General features: G+C 50.2%; 2 protein-coding genes across 4 annotated transcripts; one reads left to right on the top strand and one right to left on the bottom strand.

The window, feature by feature from the left end:
- Nucleotides 1–387: 387 nt before the first annotated feature.
- On the bottom strand, nucleotides 388–13,505 carry LOC310667238 (solute carrier family 2, facilitated glucose transporter member 11-like). 3 transcript variants are annotated; one of them, XM_083419069.1, is made up of 12 exons: nucleotides 13,267–13,505; nucleotides 9,490–9,588; nucleotides 7,278–7,438; nucleotides 6,620–6,744; nucleotides 6,168–6,297; nucleotides 5,901–6,049; nucleotides 4,759–4,946; nucleotides 3,380–3,490; nucleotides 3,175–3,276; nucleotides 2,778–2,850; nucleotides 1,914–2,041; nucleotides 388–828 (listed from the first exon to the last, which is right to left on the bottom strand). In XM_083419069.1, exons 1-12 carry the CDS (start codon nucleotides 13,330–13,332, stop codon nucleotides 628–630), a joined length of 1,533 nt encoding a protein of 510 aa, XP_083275195.1. In that variant the 5' UTR covers nucleotides 13,333–13,505; the 3' UTR covers nucleotides 388–627. The 3 variants fall into 3 exon arrangements, with proteins under 3 accessions (XP_083275195.1, XP_083275196.1, XP_083275197.1); XM_083419070.1 differs by lacking the exon at nucleotides 13,267–13,505 and adding an exon at nucleotides 12,858–13,231; XM_083419071.1 differs by lacking the exon at nucleotides 13,267–13,505 and adding an exon at nucleotides 12,552–12,675.
- Nucleotides 13,506–17,749: 4,244 nt separating this feature from the next.
- CCDC117 (coiled-coil domain containing 117) lies at nucleotides 17,750–21,635 on the top strand. Its single transcript, XM_083419090.1, has 5 exons — nucleotides 17,750–17,824; nucleotides 17,914–17,976; nucleotides 18,080–18,292; nucleotides 18,735–18,881; nucleotides 19,173–21,635. The coding sequence occupies exons 1-5, from the start codon at nucleotides 17,757–17,759 to the stop codon at nucleotides 19,423–19,425; spliced, it is 744 nt and encodes a 247-aa protein (XP_083275216.1). The 5' UTR covers nucleotides 17,750–17,756; the 3' UTR covers nucleotides 19,426–21,635.
- Nucleotides 21,636–22,175: the final 540 nt, after the last annotated feature.

Here is a 22,175-nt window from a genome sequence, read left to right as displayed (position 1 = left end):
GACTGATGTAGAATTCTTCTGTCCCTTTGCAATCCTTTCCCCCCAAAGTTTGTAGGTTATCATCCATAGTTTATGAAGTACCTTGCATACATGTTTCAAGGGACTTTATAACAGTACAAAATAAACAACTAAAGGTAGTTTTTTAAAAGTACCAGAAAGGTTACATTGAAGGGGGTGTAAAGGGTGAGGTCTCTGTTTATATTTCCCTGGGCACCATTCCTTTCCCCCCTCCTCTTCCAAATACTCCGTCACAAAAGATGCCCACTGGGTATCTCAGCCCCCGAGATGCTTTCCTTGCTGAGCTGGTCACCTTTCATTTGGTTGTCCTACCTTGATTTTGCCAGGCTGCATCTCACAGCTTTGTGGCTCAGCAGTAAAGACAGTCACTTAGATGAACAGCTGACTTTATTGAACTGAGTCCTTGTACAGGATACAAAATGTGTTTAAGGAGGGACAGGGTGGGGGAGAACAAAGTCCTGGCAGCAAGAACAGCCTACTTCTCTGTAGCCAACAGGGGGGGTTGCTAGTGTTGGGGAGCAACAGTTGGCCTGCTAGCAGAGTCGGTTGGTATGAGTGTTCCCTGGCGCAGCTGGCAAGGTCCTGCGCCTCACAGCTATGTCCCACCCTTTAGAACTCATTGCTAAGATGTTGTCTCTCGCACAGTTCTCCCTCTTGTTCCTTGCTTCTACCAAAGTTGAGCTTGTGGAATTCTCTCTTAATTTCCAGGAAGGTTTTGTTCTTTGTCTCAGGAATAACAAAGGAGATGAAAATGACAACCAAGCAGCATTCTATCAAAAACACAATGAAGCAGTACTGCTTGAGGCCTTTCTGGAAGAAGGAAAAAGAAAGCATGTCACATGGGGGGGGGGGACACCTTCTGTGCCCCTCCAGGCACTGCTGGATGGCTCAGCCTTCTCCATGAATTTCTCTCTCAATGGCTACAAGTTACCTCCATCATCACTAGTGGGAAGAGCGCTGTTGTATTTGGGCCCTGCTTGCAGCCTTCCCCAGAGAGGCTGCATCTGTCTGGCCAGCCGCTGTGAGAGCAGGATGCTGTGCTAGAGGGGCTCTTTGGCCTCAGAAGGAGATCCTGGACCATGAGCAACACCCCAAGCCCCACCTGGAGTGGCTTTATCTGCTTAAGCTGGTCATTTGAATTCTTGCATCCACTATCACTGGCTAGAAATCTCTCCTGCTTAGTGAACTTGGAATCATTGCACATCTTACCAATTCTAGGAATTTGAATTAGATGCATTTTTCCCTTTTCATTTTTTGGGGAGGCAAGTTCTAAATAGAGGTCATTAAAGGCTTAGAAAACATGATCTAAATGCATTTCTGGGCTGAACAGGCTGTTTTACTGGCAGCTGATTCTGCTCATTCATGTACTTCTCAGCTCCCTTCGCAGGGGGTTGCTTCTAAAGGTATTAAGAGCTGGAAAGGAATTCGTGAAGATTTGTCCCTCGTGCATGAGGCACCTCCCTGATTCAAGGGCAGCTCATCGTACAGAATTGCCTCCAATTGCACTAAGAGGTGAACCATCTTTCTCGGGCTTTACTGAAAAGGGGCAGCCAGGGGTGCTGCTGATAGAGCCCAGCCAGGGTTTGGTGCTGTCTCGTCAGAGGCCAGCTTCAGTTCATTTTGCATTGATGTCAGGCGGTGGGGAGGATGATGATGACAATAGAGAAGGGTGCTCTCTGGGGTTCCCGCTATTTTATATCAACATTTATGAGCCCCTTTTCTGATGTGAAAGTGGACAGAAGCCCAGCTAGGAATATAATAATAAAAACAACAAATAAATGCAAAAACCAGGGCAACGGGCACAGCAGCGCCATCTCCTGATGAGTCCCCCTGAGTGGTGTCTTGCGGGAGCAGCCAGGGGAGGTTGGGTGGCTAAAAACTGCCAGTGTACCTACCACAATGAAGGGGAAGAGCATCCCGATAGTGAAGAAGCTGAGCCAGCTCACCGAGCCTGCAATCATGTAAGCAGCTGGGCGCGAAGACTGGGTGAATAATTCTGTGGTCAAAGTGTTCGTCACCCCACCTGCAAACCAATTTTTAAAAAAGGTGGTGCTATGCTGGGGGAGTATTTCAATAAACAGAAAATGAAACGATTTCCTTTCCTAGATTAGGAAGCTGCTTGCATGTCTTTGAGGGGGAGGCTAGCAGCTAGGTTTTGTTGGAATCTGGCTACAGAGCCATATGCTAAGAACAAACGGACAGTTGTGGCAACTCCCTCTTATTTTAAAGCATGGCAACTATTGTCATCCTTGGGTCTATGGAGGGAAGGCACGTCAGTACAGAATAGTAGTATCTGATGCCCATAAAATGGAGAGAATGCACCTAATAACAGCTCCACCTCTTGACCTAGGATGCTCCCATCCCCTTCATGCCTGCCCTGAGCTTCTGGGAGAATCCAATGGTGCTTAATCTTGAGGAACAGTTGATGGGAAACGCAAGTGGGAGAGGGTTGTTGTCCTCAGGGCTTCCTGGAAGAGGCAGCTAGCTGGCCACCATGGGAACAGGAGGCTTTGTCCAGCAACCTGGTTCTTCTTGGGGACTTAGGATGCCTCCATGCATTTCCTGCACTTGCCCTCAGCAGGTGGGCTGTTTCAGCGCCTTCAAGCAGCCTGCTTAGCTTTTGCAGCATCCTGTTGGTAGCCCCGCTCTGCCTGTTGGTAAAACCCTGTGGCTCCAAAAGTCCCCAACTTAAAATCCAGCAACGGGTAGTTGAGGGCACATGCAGTGTCTGCCCCAAATTCATCACTGGGAAGAGGTACCTGGTCCAAGCCCAAAACTCAAGATGAAGGCAAATATGCAGGCCATGCTCAGGTAGGGTGCCCACGAGTACACCTGGGGAAGAGAGAGAACATGGGAAGGCTTGGCACTGGCTGCAGCCACCATGCCCCTCCCTCATGTAACCACCCTGAAGGGGATCAGGGCCAAGCCGGGGGTGGGAATCCAATAGCAGAGTGGCCAAGTGCAGCATGCTGTCTCTCCTGGCTTCCCTCCTGCTGCGCGGAAGACTCCTGAGACCTGCTGGCCTTCAGTGACTCCTCTCATGGTGCCTTGCTCATCAAGATTCAGCACCCATGCACACCACATGAGCAGGCATCATGTTGAAAAGCTGCATTGCAGCTGGCCCACATGTGTTCTGAACAAGACTACCCAGCCTACCTGGTACGTCAGGGAAAAAGTCAGCACTATGCACCACAAGGTCATCAGGGAGTAGCCTCCCAGGATCAGGACCCTTCTCCCCATAGACTCAATGAGCAAGCCCTGCGAAAAGAAGAGAAAAGCATTCACTCACTCAGCAGCAAGGAGGATTCTCTTTCTTGCCTCAGAAATTCAGATGGGCGCAATTGGAACACTCATCACTTACGCAGGTGAGGGCAGTGAGGCACTCGCAAGCCCCAGTGCCAAGGGTCACGTAAGGAATGTTTTCTCGGGGGATCCCAGCTTCCTCAAATACATAACTTGCATAGAAGTAAATCTGTGAGTAAATACCAAAAACATAATGCATGGGAGGCAAATCACCAGGCAACGTGGCCTGTGCAGAGTTAATTTGGGTAGGTATCTTACCTGGAAAAGCAGCTAAGAAAAGAAAAGAAACTGCTTAATGTTACCACCTTCTAAAAACTGGTGTGCCTAACTTGCCCACTACGGGGGCCTGGAAGCTCTGCATTCTTCCCTGGGAGGGTTGCCCTCCAATCTTCACAGGAAAGTGAGCTGGCTGTGAAAGGGCTGGTCAAGAGTGCCACCAGCCATGCCCTCACTGCTGAGGTCCAGTGCAAGGGAGAGCACATGGAGGGGAACAGTATGGGGTGGGGAGAGGGCCTGGCTGACATTAGCTTTGCTCTTCATAGACAACTGGACCAGGCAAAGTTCAGTTTAAGAAGCAGATCAGCCAGCCAGCTTGGGTATGTAAAATGGAAAGCTGGACTTGGAGATGAAACTGGCAGATAAACAACCCCACTCTGGTTCTGACAGTTGCTTCGGAACAAAGGATGGCTTGGAGTTTCTCCCATAGTGAGTGACATTCAGACACTTCCCTGTCACCCCAGTTCCTAAAAAGGCTGATATTTTGCCCCCTTCCCAGTCCACCTTTGAGCCCAATGCACATTTCCCTGTTTGTGCTAACAATGGGAATAAATGTCCTTTCACATGTGTGCCCTTTGTTTGGACACATCTACACTGAGCCAGCTCCTCACCACCTTCAGTCTCTCAGCTCCCAGCCAAGGAATCCTGGGAACTGTAGTTCTATCAGAGAACAGAGCACCTAACCCGGAGTCAGCAACCTTTTTCAGCCATGGGCCGGTCCACCATCCCTCAGACCATGTGGTGAGCCAGACTATATTTGGGGGGGGGGGGAATAAAAATGAATAAATTCCTATGCCCCACAAATAACCCAGGGATGCATTTTAAATAAAAGCACACATTCTACTCATGTAAAAACACGACAAGTCCTGGACCATCCACGGGCCAGACTGAGAAGGCGATTGGGCCGCATCCGGCCCATGGACCTTAGGTTGCCTACCCCTGACCTAACCATACTCAGCATTTCCTCAAGGTGACAGCTGCCAGGAATCTCTTAGAGAAGTCCCAGCAGCTAAGCCATTTCCAAGTTGGCTGATGTTTGCTTGGAGTGTCAATGCATGTCCTTGCATGGCAGGGGGGAAACTAGGCAGCAGGCAAATGAGCGATGCCTAATGGAGAGCTGCTCTTCTCCTGAGTGGGGAGTGGCTCAGTCCTGGTACTCACCGCATTGATCCCGCTGAGCTGCTGGCCCATTGTCAAGAGGATGATGGTGATGAGCTGCCATCGGATGCTGCGGTCAGTGAAGAGTTGCCAGGGTTTCTTGGCTGCCTCACCACCAAGCGCAAAGCGCTCCTTCTGGATGTCCTCCATTTCTGCCTGGTAGTTCAAAGGGCCATGGAACCGTTTCATTGCTGGGAAGGATAGAGGAGAGCTTTTAGGGCCCAAGTGGGCCTTTGAGCGCAGGAGATCTTTGTGAGGCTGCCAAGAGCTGCTGCAGCTCGAGAGAGAGACAGGCAAGGGGCCTTGCAGTTTGGATCATAGAAACCACCCTCCCAACCACCCAATGGGAGAGGAGTCGGGCTGGCTACTTCACAGGTGCACCTGGACTGGGCACAAACTGGCTTGCCCAAGGCCCCACACCAAGTCCTTGGACTCACAACTCTTTGGAGCAGAAGGAAACAACCAGCAGTGGCTTGTGGGGTGTGAAACACAGAGTAGTCAAATACAACATTCCTAGAGTGGACATAAAAAGGGGGTGTCTGGGCCAGCCAGTCAGAACTTCCTGTTTCCTCCTGGGCTGGGACAAACTTCCTCTACATGTGACCAGAGGTGGGCGTGACCTCACCTGTGCAGGTAACAAAATAGCACAGGGGAGGCACCCATCTCTCTCTCTGACTCCATTCCTCAAAGAAGCAACATCTCTATCTCCTTATGGGATAGATTCCACATATATATATTTTGTAATCTAAGTCTGCCTTCTGGGAAACCTCTGTGAACAGAATGTGAGCAAACTATTTTATATACTTTTATACAAGACTGTGTTGTGTCTATTCTTTTAAGAGGGAATAAAGGGGAATTCCCAGGAAACTTATTTTAGAGGCTTATGCAAGCCTGGCAAAGACGTTATCCGCTGTGCAATTTTTAAAAGGGGGAATGTTACTCTGCTAAATTATAGAACTTGTTAACACAAGTTGGGAAGGATATAATTAAACAATATATCCTCTCCTGCCTCCCTGAACATTCCCACGTGGCTAAAAGCCTCTCTGGGGAGGTAAGCAACCTTTGGGGGAACAGGGTGTCTGGGGCTGAGAGCGGGGGGTGGGGGGGGAAGCAAGGAGCAGTGGATGCTGAAGGGCAGACTTCACCTTTGATGCATTTCATCTCATCCCCTTGGTCAATGAAGAGAAACCGGGGACTTTCTGGAAACCAGGGTAGGGTCAAGAGTTGGATGAAGGCTGGGAAGCAGCTGCTTGAGAGCAGGAAATGCCAGTAGGCCTCTCCGCCAAGTAACTCCCTGCAGGAAGAACAGACACTGCTGAGACAAGGGGCTGCCAGCTCCATTCTGATCCTGGGACAAGAAGCCAGGCCTGAGCTGAGCAGCCCCTCTGGGTGATGAGGGCCCCGGCACTCACCTTAAGCCAATAACCTGTCCTGTTAGAATCCCCCCCGTCAGGAAGATGGAGCTGCCCATGACCATAGCGCCTCGCAGGTGCTTAGGGGCAGCCTCGCCTATGTAGAGAGGCTGCACACAGAGGCCGATGCCTGGAAACGGAAGAGGAAATCAGTGCCTCCCTTCTTCATTGCAGGATCCACACACGGGGGACCCTCAGGGGCTGCAGGTGGCCTTTCATTATAGGTGGTGTCACAGGGTGTTCAGCCTCAACAACACCACCAGGAAAAGAAAGCAAAGGCTCACAAAATAAAACGACATAAAGGCCCTTTGCAGTAGGATGTGCTCACACAAAGTAAGACCACTAGCTGATCATTGATGAAGTCACAGGTGCACAAACATATCCCACATGTGCCCTTAATGCCCCTGAAATCCCACCAGGTGAATTTTCCCAGGTGCAAAGTTAAGTGTTACCTGTGTTCATACCAATCAGAAATCTCCCAACAATCAGCAATTCATACAATCCAGCCGGAAAGCTAATTCCCATGAGGATGGCAGCCAGGATGGCAATAAAGTTGTTCATTAAAAGAGCTCCTTTCCTGCAAAGGAGGAGGGTAACAGGATTGCACCCTTGAGGGACAGAGAATTTTTTGTCACAGACCCTGACGGGCTCCTGGACAAAGTTGGCACAGCGTTCAAGGTCCTCCAAGAGAAACAGGCAAATTTAAACATCTTAGATAAGCTGGTTGGAATCCACAAGGGCCTCTTTCCCACTAAACCACACAATGGAAAGTCACCCCTCTGGAGACTCCCCGCCCCGCCCCCAACACTCCTCTTTTTGCTGATAGGGTTGTGCTTGGCTTTGAGTGCTGGAAGATGAGCTGAAAGACCCACTCAGTCAATGTCCTGGTTATTCTTGGGCAAGTCTCACTCTTTCAGCCTCACAGGGTTGTTATGCAGGGGAAATTAAGTTGGGGACTGCGTACGTGGCCTCACATCTTTCGGATTAAGCAATGCAAAAAAATAAAGAAAGCAGTACAACCATTTTTCTTCTTATGATAAGAAGCGTCCTGCAGAAGAGTGAAGCTTCTTCTGCAGAAGCCAGAAGCGTGTGCTCTTCCTTCTTGCTCACCTGCCCAAGCGGATGGCCAGGCTGCCTCCAAGGTGAGCCCCAAAGAGCCCTCCCAGGGAGAAAATGGAAGCAATGGTGGACCAGAGGAGGGTCAGCATGCTGGAACTGAGCTCTGCCTGGTAACGCCTCTGCCAGGTGTCATTGAGGAACTTGTGGATGTGCTGGAAGGACAAAGTGGAGAGATCATTTAGCGCTGCTGCTGCTGCTGCTAACGGCCAACTCCTCTTCTCCAGGGGCAGCAAGCCCTTCTGCCTCTTTGCCTTGAGACCCAGACCCAGCGCATGGTGGCTGGTTGGCCTGATCCCAGGCAGGAATTAATTGGGCCAGGAAAGTGGGACCTCGTGGGTGAGCAGCATCCCCTTTACACAGCCATCTCCTTGCAGCCTGACATGGAGTTACCCAGGGCTTGGCCCATCTAATCCAAAGCCTCCCACCTTGACCAGAAGCATCTCTGTCCTTGCCCAGCTACACAACAGGAGAGAGAGAGCAAGCCAGGGCCTGGTGAATGCAGAGTTTACTAGAGGGGTTGCTCCCCGCCCCCAGGTGCCTCTCGACAATTCAGTCCATGGACCTTGAACTCTTACAAGGACCATATGATGTTCACCTCACATTTGTGAGGAACTGGTACCTGTGCTTTGAGGCTCCTTGTGTCTTCATATGAGGCAAACACCCAGCTAAAAATTGCTCAAGCAAACCTGGCAAGACTAGTTGTGTTCACTTGTTTTTAAATTTTGCTTATTTTATTTGTTTATTGATAATTGCTCGTATTGTTTTCATGTATACTGCTTAGGCTTTTAAAAAGTAGTTTATAAATTCTTCTAAATAAATTGGCAGGTGCTCAGGGGTTTTGTGGTCCTCGCCCCCTCCCACCCTCTAACTTATGGACTTGGGCAGGCTGTGGGGCATCTTGTTAGTTTGAAAAGGAGATTTACAGTGTGAGGTAGAAACCTTGCAGCAAGAAGCAGGAAGTAGCAGCAGGAGTCAGGACATGGTAATGCTTACATTTGTTGGTGAACAGCTGATCAATGACTTGGCAGAGCCGCTAGGACTTGCTAGGGCAATCACACCCAGTGCTCCATTCACTGAGCCACTGCCACTCTTCAAGGCTGTGGGCACCGTGCCTCTACCCCTCTCCATGCAGAGAGAGGTGGCTCTGTTTCCATGGCAACAGCTGCCTAACCCTCTTATTGAAGGACAGTCATATTCCCATTGCCAGGCCACCATGAAACCAGAGAGGCTGGTGAGAGGGAAAGTGGGGAAGATGTGGGGCTTGGCTTTCCCAGATTCACAGGGCCAGCAGGGGGGCCCCCGGTGCCGATTCCTGACAATGTCCCCAACTGTGCTCCCCTCCCCCCGCCACCAGCACTACACACAGGCACTGGTTGTCCTCTAAAAGAGGGAATCCCTCTTTCTGAATGCTGGGTCACGGTGAGACGAAGGGGAGGCCACTTTCTCTTCAACAGACCAAAATATACTGGCATCCTCTGAACTCTGCTATCTGTGCAGCCCCAGGCTCTCAATCCATGAGACATCAGCCTGTTTGTCTCACTCTTTTTTCAGTCTCGTGCTTTTATCTCTCCATGGTTACTTTGTTTTAATTATTTTTAAAATGCATGAAATGTTTTGGTAAATCAAGATTGCACTCTTTAATCAGAAAGGGAATCAGCTGATGATGGGTGAGGGCAGCCGCCTGCCTCCCTCCAGACTTGCTCAGTTTTACGATCTATAGCCTTACTGTCGATTTATGACAGCACAATGGAGCCATCACCAGCTCTTGGCCAGTCTCCCCATCCTCAGGGGCAATTGGGGCGAGGCAGGACTGGAAGGAAGAGATTCTTCTGGTTGGCCCTTGTGGCCTCCTGCCCAATGATGGCAGCCAAAGTAGCCCTGAGGGAAGGGAGAGGGACAAAGCCCCCCTGTATCTGGGGAGGGCAAGTGGCCCCCGTTCCTTGACACAAATCTGGGGTGGAGTGTTCACTTAGTTTGGACTGCATGAGTCATCTGCATGATGCAGATATTTGAACGATGGTGTGTCCTGCCGACAACCTGACAGCTTTTTATTTATCCTCATGGCTTGATAAGAAGTCTTTCTGGGGAAGAGGTTTACGAAAGCAACAGGCAACTTTGCTCCAAGCCTTTGATAGGTCAGAGAATAGTGCAGAGTAACCCTCCCATCTCCAGCAATAGAAAAGAGATAAAAACAGCATCTCACCTCGGTGGGTGCATTGATGACTGAAACATTGTACCCATATTGAAAGGTGCCTCCGATTCCTGCCGCACAAACAGCCAAAAGGAGCGTCCAAGTCGGGAGCTAGAGAAAGAAGCCAGAGACCCTCATGGTCCAGAGAGTCATGCTGCTTGAAACAGACTGGAGCCTTCCCCCACAACCCCTCGTCCCAAGAGCCTTCCTCCAGAGAATGGGATCTCTCACTTTTGCAGATTATAACTGACATCTAAGCAGCCTTTGCCAAGCTCTGCAGATGTTATGGATTAGCAGTCCTATCAGCCCCAGCCAGCCAACATGGCTGCTGTATGATGCTGAGGCGGATGACAGTGGCAGTCCAAAATACCTGGAGGGAAACAGGTTGGGGAAGGCTTCCCTCAGGCCCAGGGGGCAGGCATTTTATGCCACCCTCCTCTCCAGCAGAGAGGCTGCCGCAGAGGTGGGCTGATGCTGGACTACCCTGTAACATCCACAGTTCTGAACTAAGGGAGAAGCGGATTTGTACTCACACTGGAGTCAAGCATAATAAATGTGAACAGATGGTTTATAAACTGAATCAAGCAATTAATTCAGAAGCATACCAATGAATTAACAACAAAGACAAGCAAGCACCATTGATTGCATGGCACAGTGGCAGCAATTGGGCACCCACTGAACAGCAGGTCTGGCATTGCCCTTTGGCCTGTGGGTTTCTGCTCCTTGTGCTGCCTCTGCTTCCAGGTGTTCCATCCAGCTGTCTTCTTCTCTTCCTCTTGCATTTTAAAGCAGAGGCAGGATAGCTCAGTCTTAATCTCAGGTTGTGGGTTTGAGTCCCCCGTTGGCATGGGCATAGCCAATGGGGGGCAGGGGGCAGCTACCCCCCCCCCCCGATCAAGTAAAACAATAGAAAGTCCTGCCCCCCCTCAACAAAAATCCTGGCTACTCCCATGCCCATTGGACAAAACATTCCTGCATTGCAGGGGGTTGGGCTAGATGGCCCTCGTGGTCCCTTCCAACTCTACAATTCTAGGATTCTAGGATTCAGCTTCTCCATTCCCCACCTGCCTTGGATCTTTCCCAGCACTACAGAGGTGTTGGCCTTCCTTTTCCTTAATGCAGTTCAGCTTCCCAGGGTCAGCACCAACAAACTTCAGATGCTTGCAGGTCGCTAGAATCCTGGCAAAGCACACAGGACCTGACTAGCTACTACCTGATCCAACAAGACAATCATGGTGACCTTTAGCAAGAGTTGCAGAATCAGGATCCCTCCCTGAGCACAGCTCACTCTTGCCCATCAGAGCTCTCCTCTTTGTGAGTTTGCATTCTTGCTTCGTGAATTTAAAAAAGTGGCAGGCAACAATTTTTAGCAAAAATTGGAAAACAAGGAGAGCAGGCAAGTTTGGGGGTGGCTCATGAGGTTTGAGCCTGCTGCAGAACAGTGTTTGCTGAGTGGCCCAACTGTTCAAAGCGAGCTTTGCCGGGTGACACCTCAGCTTTGCCGGGTGACACCACAGAACTGCTGCCCTGTTTGATGGAGGAATCCTGCTCCACCAGGCAGCAGAGGCAGGAGCCGTTTGGCATCTGTCCCCACCTGGAAACCTGCCCATTGGCCTCCCGCCTTGGTCCTCACGTAGGAATAGCCTCTTTGCCAGGTAATCCCTTGGCATGTGACCCAGGCTGATCAAGTCTGGCTTGAGCAGAAAGGAATGCACACACACAAAACTACCACCCCAACACCAAAGTTACTGGCTAGTCATGACTCACTCTGGACTTTCTGAATCGTGAGGAAATCAAAGCCCCAAACTGGAAAACAAACAAGCCCTTTCCCACTGTGTTTCTTGACTTTGCCTTTGTCCTGGGGGAGGGGGCAAGGACTTCCTTGGGACACAACCGCCAGTGCCTCGTTGTTTCCCTTTTGTCCTAGACTGGGCGGTGGGCGGGCTGGGCTTCACCTCGAGGCTGGCAGACAAGGAGATGACCAAGCACTCGGGCAACAAGCTGCGTGTGCAGAGCAGGGCAGCCATGCAGGAGAACCATCCCCATCACTGCTGAGAGCCTCGTGACTTTCTGCTTGTGATGCTGATGTGGATGGATTATCTGAGGAATTAATCACTTGACAGGATGAGGAGCTGTCATTCATTACGCTCTTAGCTTTTCGCATTCCTGCTTCCTTTCCTTCACTCCTGACATGCCACAACATTAAACTGACCCACCTTGAGACAAGCAAATGGGGGCTGAGGGATGGGAGAGGTGTCTGTTCAGGGACATGGATGCTCCAGCACAGTTGGTTAGACTCTTCACCCAAAACAGAGTTCAGTGCGGTCACTTGGGCCATCAGTCTCTTGCCAACAGCAGCAAGTATCAGAGCTCAACACATGCCTTCACCAAAGCTGAAATGATGGTGAAGCAGTAGCTGCAGCCATACGCCCCCTGGAAGCCATTCCAGACTCTGACCCCACCCCCATTTATTACTTACAGAATTAAACTCCGCTTTTATTTCTCTGTTCTGCACCCTGAGAGAGAGAGAGGACAATTCTCTACACGAGTCACCAATATATAAATATTTGCTCACTCACTGACAGTGGTGTCAAAATGGTTGAAGTGCAGTGGGTAGAAAATGGAAATTTAACAATCAAAACAAATCCCCCCTCAGGTACCTACCATCAACTGCCCTGTACGAAAGATGCTGTTGACTTTATCTATCTATCTATCTATCTATCTATCTATCTATCTATCTGTCGAATTTATTGCCAGCCTTCATCAACAGGTAGCTGCACAGCTTGCAACAACATTACAATCACTGGAAATCATTTACAATCGGAATAATAGGGTGGGTCCTGAAATATATATTTCACAGGTATCAAAGGCCAGGATGAAGCGGTGCCTCTTCAGCATAGGGTGGGAGCGGAATGACAAAGGCGCCAGATGCCCCTTCTCTGTGGGGAAGGAGGGATGACACAGCTAGTGCCACCAGAGCTATCAAGAGCACAGAACTATCAAGAGTCAATCTGAACACCCAGGATGGTCTCTAAGGGTATTTGGGGGCTTTTAAGAAGGTAGTGTAATCTTACCTGCAAGCCTCTCTAGAAGAATTTGTATCCTAAAAGGCTGGGTAGGTAGTCAGGCAGATACTTCTCAAATTCATGCTGCAATTTCCATTATCAGTTGCCTCATGAAAGTATTCACACAACCCACCATCTGTTTGTTAGAAGGGATCTCCTCTAAAATCAGGGTATGCAAATCTGCATCCTCATTTCAGTTGCCTCTACAACGCACACACATCCCCTCCTGCATTAGGAGACTCAATACTTCTGCCTTTTCCCTGAAACCTAAGCCCACGGCCGCCTTGTCGCCTGTGACTCTGCAAGCTTGCTTACCTTGCTAGGCTGTCCAGCACCTTTCAGCAGCGGCTGGTGCTCCATTCTCCACACCTGGCAGGTGGCCTTCTCACCAAGGTGGCTGAGCTACAGCAAAAGGAGGCTGAGAGGTGCCACTGTTGGGGTGGCAAAGTGCTGTTGCAGCAGACCCCAGAGCCGTCATGCCAAGGTACTCCAGACTCGGCTGTCTATGGAGTTTTATGGGCTGGGACTCATCACAGCCTGCCAGCGAGTCAAAGCATTTTGGGGGTCACCCCACAAAGAACTTTTTCACCAACTGTGAAAAGTCCATTCGTTTTGGTTGCTCAGGGAAACATGCACATTAGTGACTAGTTTGTTGTGGGCCCCCATTTGTCCGTGAAGAGAGAGATATAAAGAAGCAAACAGAGAGCTGGGAGGAGACAATTACCTTGTGATTTTCCCTCATTCCTCCCTTGGACCTCGAGCCTCTGGCAGGACACTTGGAGCAGTCCATGGAGTATGGAGCAATGCGCAGAGCTGATGAAGCATCCAAGGGCCCTTCTCTCGCATCTCAGCTCTTCCACCTAGAGGCCCCTTCAAGCGCCAATAAGAAAGACTGACCCCCTCACCTGACTGGCTTTCACATGTTGCTGGCTCAAAAAATTAAGCTGGCTTTAAACTGCAAACTCCTTCCGGGGGGGGGGGGGGCTCCCAGCTGAGTGCTGCTTACACAATGCGAGAGAAGAGACCTGGGAAGAAATGGGGCTGTCTGAATCCCTTGGTGTCTCCAGGCTTCACGTCTGCCTGGAAAGAGCGGGTCACAGTCCAGAGCTTTTCAAACTAGCCCCCTTTGGGCAGAATTCTGTTGGAGATGCAGCAAAAGCCTCCAGAATATGGAGCTGGTGACACCAAAGTGGATGCAGAAAAAGAGCCAAAGGAAAGATGGCCGCAGCCAGCCAGAGACCCAGGTGGATAGGCTGGCAAAGGAATCCGGTCACTGGGAGAAGAGGCAGACAAACCCAAGGAGCTGCTTCCCAGAATATTCAGGGGGTCCAAGGCCAGCAAGGAGAAAAGAGGATGTCAGTAGAGAAAACCCAGGGAGGGAGGTGAGAGGAGAAACCTGGAGTTTCTGTGGTCCCTCACCTGAGAAACCTCTCCTGCAGATCCCTGCATCTCGAGTCTCAGCCAAAGGAACAGGGGCAAGCCAAGGTCATTCCTTTCTGACCAGCTAGCAACCCTTTAGGCCAGGCATAGGCAAACTCGGCCCTCCAGATGTTTTAGGACTACAACTCCCATCATCCCTGACCATTGGTCCTGTTAGCTAGGGATGATGGGAGTTGTAGTCCCAAAACATCTGGAGGGCCGAGTTTGCCTGTGCCTGCTTTAGGCACTCAGGGTAGGGTGTTGTGTGAAGAAAAGCACCCCAACTCTTGGAGTGTAAAGGTATTTAAGGCCAAAGTAGCCCCCAAACTCCTCTATGGCATCCCATTATGGACTGGTGCAGTTAACCAGGCGTTGGAATGCATCCAATCCAAATTATTGCACTGAATCCTGCCAAATTGTGTGCCACATGCAGCTATGTGTCTGGAAACTGGACGAGCTGCTGGAAACCAAAGCGTGGCTCACCACTATAAAGTACTGACTCCGCCTACATTCCATGCCCAATTCCTCCTCTTTAACTTTCCACATACTGGCAGAATCCCACCACTCTGAATGGCTAGCTTGCATTGAGAGCAAAATCAGAACCTGTGGCCTATCACTCAAGTCACTGCTTATGTTCCCACAATTGGAAGCATTCTAAACAATCAAGCACAGAATCCTAGATATTTAATTCCAAACCCTTAGCAGCGTAGCCAGTAAAACCTGTTTCCCATTGGGGCTGAGAATTCCACCCTCATTTGGCCAAGACACTCCATATTTACATCAGCTTTATGATCCCCACCTAGGTAGAGCTCTTTCCCTTGAAAGATTTAACGTCTTACCATATGCAGTTTTGCAAGGTAGATTTTTTTTTTAAAACCCATCCTATAAGAGATACTGCCCTTGTGGCACAAAACAGGTTGAATCCATCACATACATTTTCTTTTATTGCCCATTTTATGCAAAAAATATATGAAAAGTGGAAGAAGGGGATTTATCGCTCTGACTCTTCCAGGATGTCTTATCTGTTGAACAATTGTGTCGCCCCAGCTTCTTCAGAGGAGAAAAAAACTTAAACATGTTGCAGAGCTCCCAAAAATAGACCAAAGGCAATTGTACTGTACTTCATCCAGCAGAGCTTTACTGCTACTGAAAGCAAATGAGCATAATGGTCACAAATCCAGTACATTCAAAATCCAGTTGTAATAAGACCAAACCTTAACACTACAGCATACAGAATACCACACAGGAACAATGAGATAACAGGGGAAAGTGAGACCCAGGCTCCTCCTGGTCTGACTTTAATAGTCAGCACAACCTTGACAGAAAGATAACAGAACTAGTTTAAACCAGCTGTACTCAGCTTCCCAGAAGAAATAACCCAAACAATAACCTTCTGCCTGTTTCTTTCACATAGAAAGAAAACTTTCCAGAACACTCTTGAATTAAGTAGAACAGGAAAAATCTCTACACATAAATCAACACTTTCTTTACTAAGAAATGCAGACTGACAAATTGTAGGAATGACGTTGTGGAGAATGTGGCAAGATTTTTGAATGAAACCATGAAATTATGTCACTCTAGGTCCTAAGAGCCATTTTCATACCTCACGGTGTCTGGACAGTTTTATCCTAAAGTATCTTCTACTATGTTCTGTTAACAGTGTTGTGTTCTCATCCATGTAAATGATGCACGTATTCTATGCCAATATAGGAGACTAATTGATTGAAGTGAATTTGTTGCACCAGGACAATGGGGCACTTTAATCCACTTTAATTGCACAAACCTAAATTTCCAGTGTGCCCTCAAACCTTTCCCATAAAATACAACCCTGGAGGTGACCAGAGATTTTTGGCTTGACTTTAAGCCTTTCCCACTGGCTTCCCCTGGTGAAGGGCTGCTGCTGCCACCACTTCATGGTACCTGGGATTTAAGTGCAGCTGCAACTGGAGAGTGGTGTGTCATGATCCTTCTCATTTAGGCTTTCATGCCAAAACGGGAGGTGATTTTCTCCTGAGTTTGTAAGCATTTTTAAAATTCCTCTGTTAGTACCAATGTAGATGAAGTCTGTGATTATACCCCTATTGCATGGAGCAGGTTTGCAAGAATGTGCTTTAAGAGCAGAGAGAATGTGAGCTATGCCAGCCCTGCAAAACAGCCTCCTGTTGTTAGCCCCATTTTGCTGAAGGGAGGTGGGAAAAAGTAAAGACAACCCTGAAGAATAGCTGGATGTTGTTAGCCTAGTACCGGTAGTTCTTTTCTTTCTTTCTTTTTTTTGGGGGGGGGGGAAGAGGGGCGAGGGGGCTGTAAAGTTGGCTGCAGCAGCAGAGTGGAAGTCAGGTGGACAGCAGGTTTGGTTGCAATCCATCTGTCTGGAGAGACAATGGAATGTGCCTCCAGGGGTGAAGTCAAACCGCAGGGGAATCACAGTGCCTGCTGCGGCTGCAGAGACCGGTCACTTGTAACTGTTGCCATTCTGCATTGTTTTTTGCTGTGTTAGCAGCACCAAAGTGACCTCTCTGGGCAAGCCTGGGCAGAGTGGGGAGGCGGGGGGGGTGTCATGGGCTGTGCAGATGACAACACCCCCGTCTCGGCCTCGCAGGTATGGGGCCAGTCAAAGCCATTTCGCAGGGTGTGGCCACTGTCCCATGCTGGCCACTGCTGCAAAGAGTTTTGCAGGCTCAGGTTGAAGAGTCAAGCAAAGAACATAGCCAGGATATAGAAGCAAAACAGCAGCCAATAGGCCTGATCTTTATTGTTGCAACAATGACTCCAAACTACAACATAAAAGATGCAGAGAGAAGCCCCAAACAAAGGGTGTCACTTTCTTTTAAAGGTTTTCCCGAATTACCCATAACACCACATTGAAATCGTCACACATATGTCACAAGCATGTCATAAACTAGGAGTGGCATCTTGGCTGAAAACTGATGCCTTGTCAGCCAGGGCTATTTAGCATTCCTGGCACTGGTTAAGGCAAAAGGTGATGCCCGCAATCTCTGACATCCAGGCCAAGTCCAATATCCCCCTTTGTCTGAGTCTGGAAGGTGAGACCCAGCACCTATTGGGTATGGGCAGGCTTTGCAGGGAGTACGTGATGGCTCCCCCAGGCCTGACCTCCCTCTTCTGGTCGCCATCCTTTCCCTGAGCAAAACACCATTGGAATGATGAAAATCCATCACAGATGTGATTTTATATTGAATTTTTTTACTGTAGAAAACGAGACCGCGGCTCTACTGGGTACAAAGTAACAAGGCTGGATACAATGTTGCGAGTCAGTTCCCCCCTTGCCCCGACTCCGCGGGGTCCCCGGCGAGGATGCCTGGTTTACACCTGCAGTACCGGGGGTCCTCGTTAGGGGGCGCTGCCTCGCAAGCAGCCGTCAAAATAAGAGACGCCTCGCGATCCCTTCGTCTCCCGACGGCGCTTAAACAGGGAAAGGGGGGGGGGGAATGGGTCGTGTGCTTCTTACTGACGTTTCCGGCTGCCCCACTTCCAGGAGCCGAGGGCGGGAGGGGAGCCCCGCAAGGAGGAGGCCGGGCGGAAGGGGCTTCCCCGCCTCCCCGACGGAACTACCGCTCCCGGCATGCCCAGGGCGCCGCCGCCTGCCATTCCCGGCGTCCCCCGGGAGCGGAAGAGCGGAAGCAGCGGCCCCTCCGAGGACGAGCAGGCCCCGCGCGAGCCCGCCCGCCCGCGTGAACCCGCGCCTGCGCTCCCCGGCGCGCCATGGCGGCCCTGCAGGGGGCCTTTCCGGGGGGAGGAGCCGCGCCCCCGCCGGCCCCGCTCGCGGGGAGCGCCATGGAGGGGCTGGGGGCCCGCCGGGCCGGCCTCTGCGCGCCCCCGCCGCCGCCCAGGATCCGCGCACGGTAGGCGGGCGGGCGGGCAGGCGGGCGGGGGGGTCCGGGCCTGGGCGCCCTGGCGGCTCCCGCTGAGCGCAGCCTTCTCTCTCCCGCAGGCCGCCCGCCCTGCGCCGCCGCCGCAGCAGCCAGAAGCGCCGCCTGGACGGGGAGCCCGACGGGTAAGCGCCGGCGGGGAAGTGGGGAGGGGGCGCGGCGGGGAGCGGCCCCCGGGAGCTTCGGCCGCCGCGGAGCCCCGTCTAAGCTGCGCCATTCCTTCGCCAGCTGCCCGGAGGCCAAGAAGAGGCTGGCGGAGGCGGTGCCTGCCTTGGGAGAGTGGCTCCTTGTCGCGGGCCAGCCGTGCGGCCCGGGACTCTCTCCGCAGGGCCAGAGTCACCTGCCTGGTCCGCTGGACGTTCCCTGCGAAGAGATGGAGCAGTCGGCGGGGGAGCTGCAGTGCGAGGCGGCCCGCAGGAAGCTGCAGGAGATCGAGGACAGGTAGGGGCCGAGACAGTTCAGCTCAGGAGGGGGGAAGGTGCCTCCTTTTGCAACCCCCTGGACTGGATTTGCTGCTGCTGGCCTGGTGTTTGCTTGTTTTTTTTGTTTTCGCACTGGTATTTTCTCTACTTTGGCTGAAAGTGAGTAGGTGCAGAGGTGAATAGGTGAGATTGATAGACCTCATCTTCTCCTCCCCCCACCCCATCAATGATTCCATCAGAAATTGCCCAAACACTTCCAATGTTGCCTTCACAGCCGTGTTGGAAACTTTGGAGTATAAGCTAATTGCCAAGCAGCACCTTAAACTTGCAGTTGCCGCAACGGAATGTCTAGCTGCTTTTTCTTTTTTTGTGGTGACATCATTATTATTTTTTTCATTTCATTTCTATACAGCTTTATATTTGAAAGAAAAAAATTCATATCCCTCCCTTTCTGTTGCTAGAATAATTGACGAGGATGAAGAAGATGAGAGCGCCCTTCCAGCAGGAGGTGTCTGCACCCTTCCCACCTTGGTTCTTTCTGACACCCTGAAAACAGGACTGAAGAGGGATTACGAAGGAGACCTGACAAGGCAAATGATCGAGTCCATGTAAGGAGCTGCCAGAGCAAAGCCTGGCTCATGGTGGTGCTTGGGAGGGGGCCGCACAGTCCACTGAACCAACAGTGCATTTGCCAGTTTCACACACACCCTGCCCAGGGCCATAGCAAGGCAGGCTGTGACAGGATCTTCCTGCTTGGCTTGAGGAGGAGGTTGTTGAAGGGACTAAAAATAGGCAACTGTGGGGATGAACTCCAGAGCAGCAGTAGCATTGCAGGGCTTTGGCTAGGGGTTGATGCAACAGGATTCTCTGTTGTGATTCCTGTGCTCTCATCCACGCAGGAGCCGCCCCTCCATGGAGCTGGTGCTTTGGAAGCCTCTCCCAGAGTTCCTCACTGAAAGGACGCCTGTTTCTGTGAAAAACTTCAAGCCACTGATCACAGGAAGATGCCCCACGAAGCCAGCAGCCCAGGAAGCTGCCTTTTGCCCACAGACGGCAGAGTTTCCTGAGCAGCCTCAGCAAGAGGAGATGCCTTCAGCCCTCTATGGCCCCCTGGGGCGCCCTGCAGGTGCAGACGAAGAGATGGAGTTGTAGGCAAAGAAGAAGGGGCTGAGGCAGAGTTCTCCAGACATGCTGAGAGTGGACTTTTCGGGGGAGGGGACTGTGAGGACCATAAAGAGTCTAGGGTGGAATAGTAACATGTCTGGAACATGGAGCAGAAGACGCTTTCAGAGTCCTTGTAAAGAAACGTGATGGGTAGGGTTCGTATTTTTCCTTTTGGGTGTGACTTTTCTTCCCTTTTCATGGAGTAAAAGTCAGGAGCTGACAGTGTAGTAGTTCTGGCTCAGACCACCCTCAATGCCCACTGAGCTACAAGTGTTGTTCTGTTTGGAACTTCAGTGGAGGATTTTCACCTGCTTCAAAAGGAGAGTCTCAATCTTGAGTGTTTGGTTGCCTGTGTTCGCTTTCACTGCTGCTCCTTGAGCCGTGTGGCTTAAGCGTTGCTGTGAGGAAAGGGCACCTTGTAGGCATCCTTGCTGGCTCAAGTGTGGCCTAGAAATTGTCAAGAGGTGGGGCGGGATAGAGGCCAAGCCACAGAGCTGGCTGCAGGCCTTAGCTTTGAGTCAAGAGCCATTTCTGTTGGCTGACTCCTGCTTACTCTCCCCTTCCTCCCAAAGATTGCTCCATTGGGTTGAGGGAGTTGGGACACAGTTGATGGCTTTGGGCCAACCATTCCCAAAACCAATGTCATACAAGTATCAGCCTGCCCAAAACAGCAGCTTTAACGTTCATTTCACCTTGTGCCTGAATCTGAGCCATGGCTGGTGCTGCCAGTCCTCCAGTGACAACTGTCTGAATGCCATAGAACACAAAGTTGCTTTCCTCTGGAATGATACCTCGTGTCTTTATTCAGAAAAGCCATTTCCTGGCTGCCAGGAAGCTACAAAATGGTCCTTTCCTAAATCTAGAATCACCAGGAAGGGCAACATCAGCAAAACATCCTCACCTGAAAGACTATAAAACCACACTCATTTTCCCCTGCTCTTGCTTCATTTCCTGGATGGTCACTTGAGTTTATGTATATGTCCTTTTTGTTGGTGTGTTTTTTTATTTTTATTAATCCTCCCTGCCCACACTCCTTGTCTTCTTCAAAACGTTAGAACAATTGTACCTAAACATTTACATCTTAATTCAGAGTAGAAACCCTGTGCATCCACCCCCCAATCTTGTTAAGACTAAACTGTCACCTGCAGCCAGCAGGGCTAGTGGTCAAGAGATTGGAGATGTAGCCTGGCAACAACTGGTGGGCCAAAGAAGTATGAGAAAAGCATTTATCCCATTGTTTTCCTTTTTGGTAGTCCTCTACATGCAAGCAGAAGTGGCTTTTAAACTGCCCAAGTTTCAGAGGATGGAGGGAAGGACACAAAGCGGCTAGAACCTGCTGGTCCCCACTCTGGTAGCATGTGGAAGGGCCTCCACAGCTGATGTGAGAAGACAGTGAAGGCAAATGTCTGGCTTGGAAGTCAGAAGGAGTGAGTGGTGGTTCTTTTTCAGATGTTGCAGTTACCATTCATGCTGGCTGAATGCTGTTTAATGAAGACTACTTCTATTGGTGGAAGGATAAAATAGGTATATAAAGAAAGAATTCCTGAATGCCAGGATCCAGGTTTGGGGCAAGTACTCCATGGTGAGGACACAAGCAAAGTGTGGGAATACAGACCTTTAGAATATGCCCTTGTGTGTTCTAAAGGACAACACATTTGGTAAGCTTAAAATTGTCTAAAACTGTCCAAAGGTCAGATTCATGTGCTTTTCCGTACAGCAACAGCACTCAGAAAGTTGCACAGGCTGTAAAACTTGGCTTACTTACAAAGTGGTGAAAGTTCCTAAATCATTGGTATAGGAACTCAAGGGAGGCTTGTTAGAGCCATGCGGCTAAGCTGGAACACATGCTGAGCGGACAAAGACTTGATTATCTAGTCTCTCAAGGTGGGCTAAGCCTAGCAGGACAGCATGTTGGTTATGAGGCTGCTTATCCCACAAATACTGGTGAGAGAAGGGGAATTCTTCTGATTCCAGAAGTAAATAGATCCAGATCACTTTAATTTATTTTCCAATTCATTTTTGTCATTGAGACCTGTCTCGGCTTCCTCACAGGAAGACAGTGCCACACAAGTATAGCTCAGAGGGGGAGTTCTCAGAGTGTGTTTGCTGGTCCGTCCGTTTGAAATAAGCAACATTGGATTGTGGTCTGTCTGTTGGACCAATTTGTATGTCAATAAACTTTTTTAACGTTTGTAGTATGCTGTGGGATGGTCTTGCTGTTTTGACCACTGAAGAAGGCCCTGAAAAATATACACCACCGAGCACTCACAACCTACTGAAGTGATCAAACCATCTCCCTGAACAAGCTGTGTTGCAAATCAGCAAGTGACATTGTGTCGCTAAAGCAATAAAAGCACCTGCAGTTGCTGTGTAAGGTGGAGCAGCTGTCTTGCATCTCAAGCACTAACAGCGGCCTAAATGGGACCCCCCCCCCAAAAAAAAAACCTGTCTTGAGGGACACATTACCACATTGCACTTTCAATGTTTTGGTAACTATCTGGCTCTCCCCCTACAACTTCTAGTGGCACCCTTGGATTTTGAGTCTTTCAGGTGCACAGTTCTTAGCCTATGATGTTGTGACTTAGTACTTGTAGTAATCTGTATTTCTGTGTCAGCCGAAATGAAGCTGCAGGTCAATGCAAGTTCTAATGGAAAGGCACCATGTACTGTGCCTCATTACATAACATGGACTACCTGCTCCTTGTCTAACAGGATTGCTGGGGCAACCCAGTCAGATG

Source organism: Podarcis tiliguerta, assembly GCF_965153285.1.
Source record: "Podarcis tiliguerta genome assembly, chromosome: 16".
In the NCBI taxonomy this organism is placed as follows: domain Eukaryota; kingdom Metazoa; phylum Chordata; class Lepidosauria; order Squamata; family Lacertidae; genus Podarcis; species Podarcis tiliguerta.
The sequence above is the reverse complement of the archived record's forward strand: the minus strand, read 5'-3'. Positions and strand labels throughout refer to the sequence as shown.

Coding starts and splice junctions, on each gene's coding strand:
- LOC310667238 (XM_083419069.1), bottom strand. CDS start 13,332: ATGGACTGCTCCAAGTGTCCTGCCAGAGGCTCGAGGTCCAAGGGAGGA. Junction 6,298..6,619: donor TCTGATTGGTATGAACACAG/GTAACACTTAAC, acceptor TTCCGTTTCCAG/GCATCGGCCTCTGTGTGCAG. Junction 2,851..3,174: donor CTTTTTCCCTGACGTACCAG/GTAGGCTGGGTA, acceptor TCTCTTCCCCAG/GTGTACTCGTGGGCACCCTA.
- CCDC117 (XM_083419090.1), top strand. CDS start 17,757: ATGGAGGGGCTGGGGGCCCGCCGGGCCGGCCTCTGCGCGCCCCCGCCG. Junction 17,825..17,913: donor CCGCCCAGGATCCGCGCACG/GTAGGCGGGCGG, acceptor TCTCTCCCGCAG/GCCGCCCGCCCTGCGCCGCC. Junction 18,882..19,172: donor AGGCAAATGATCGAGTCCAT/GTAAGGAGCTGC, acceptor TCATCCACGCAG/GAGCCGCCCCTCCATGGAGC.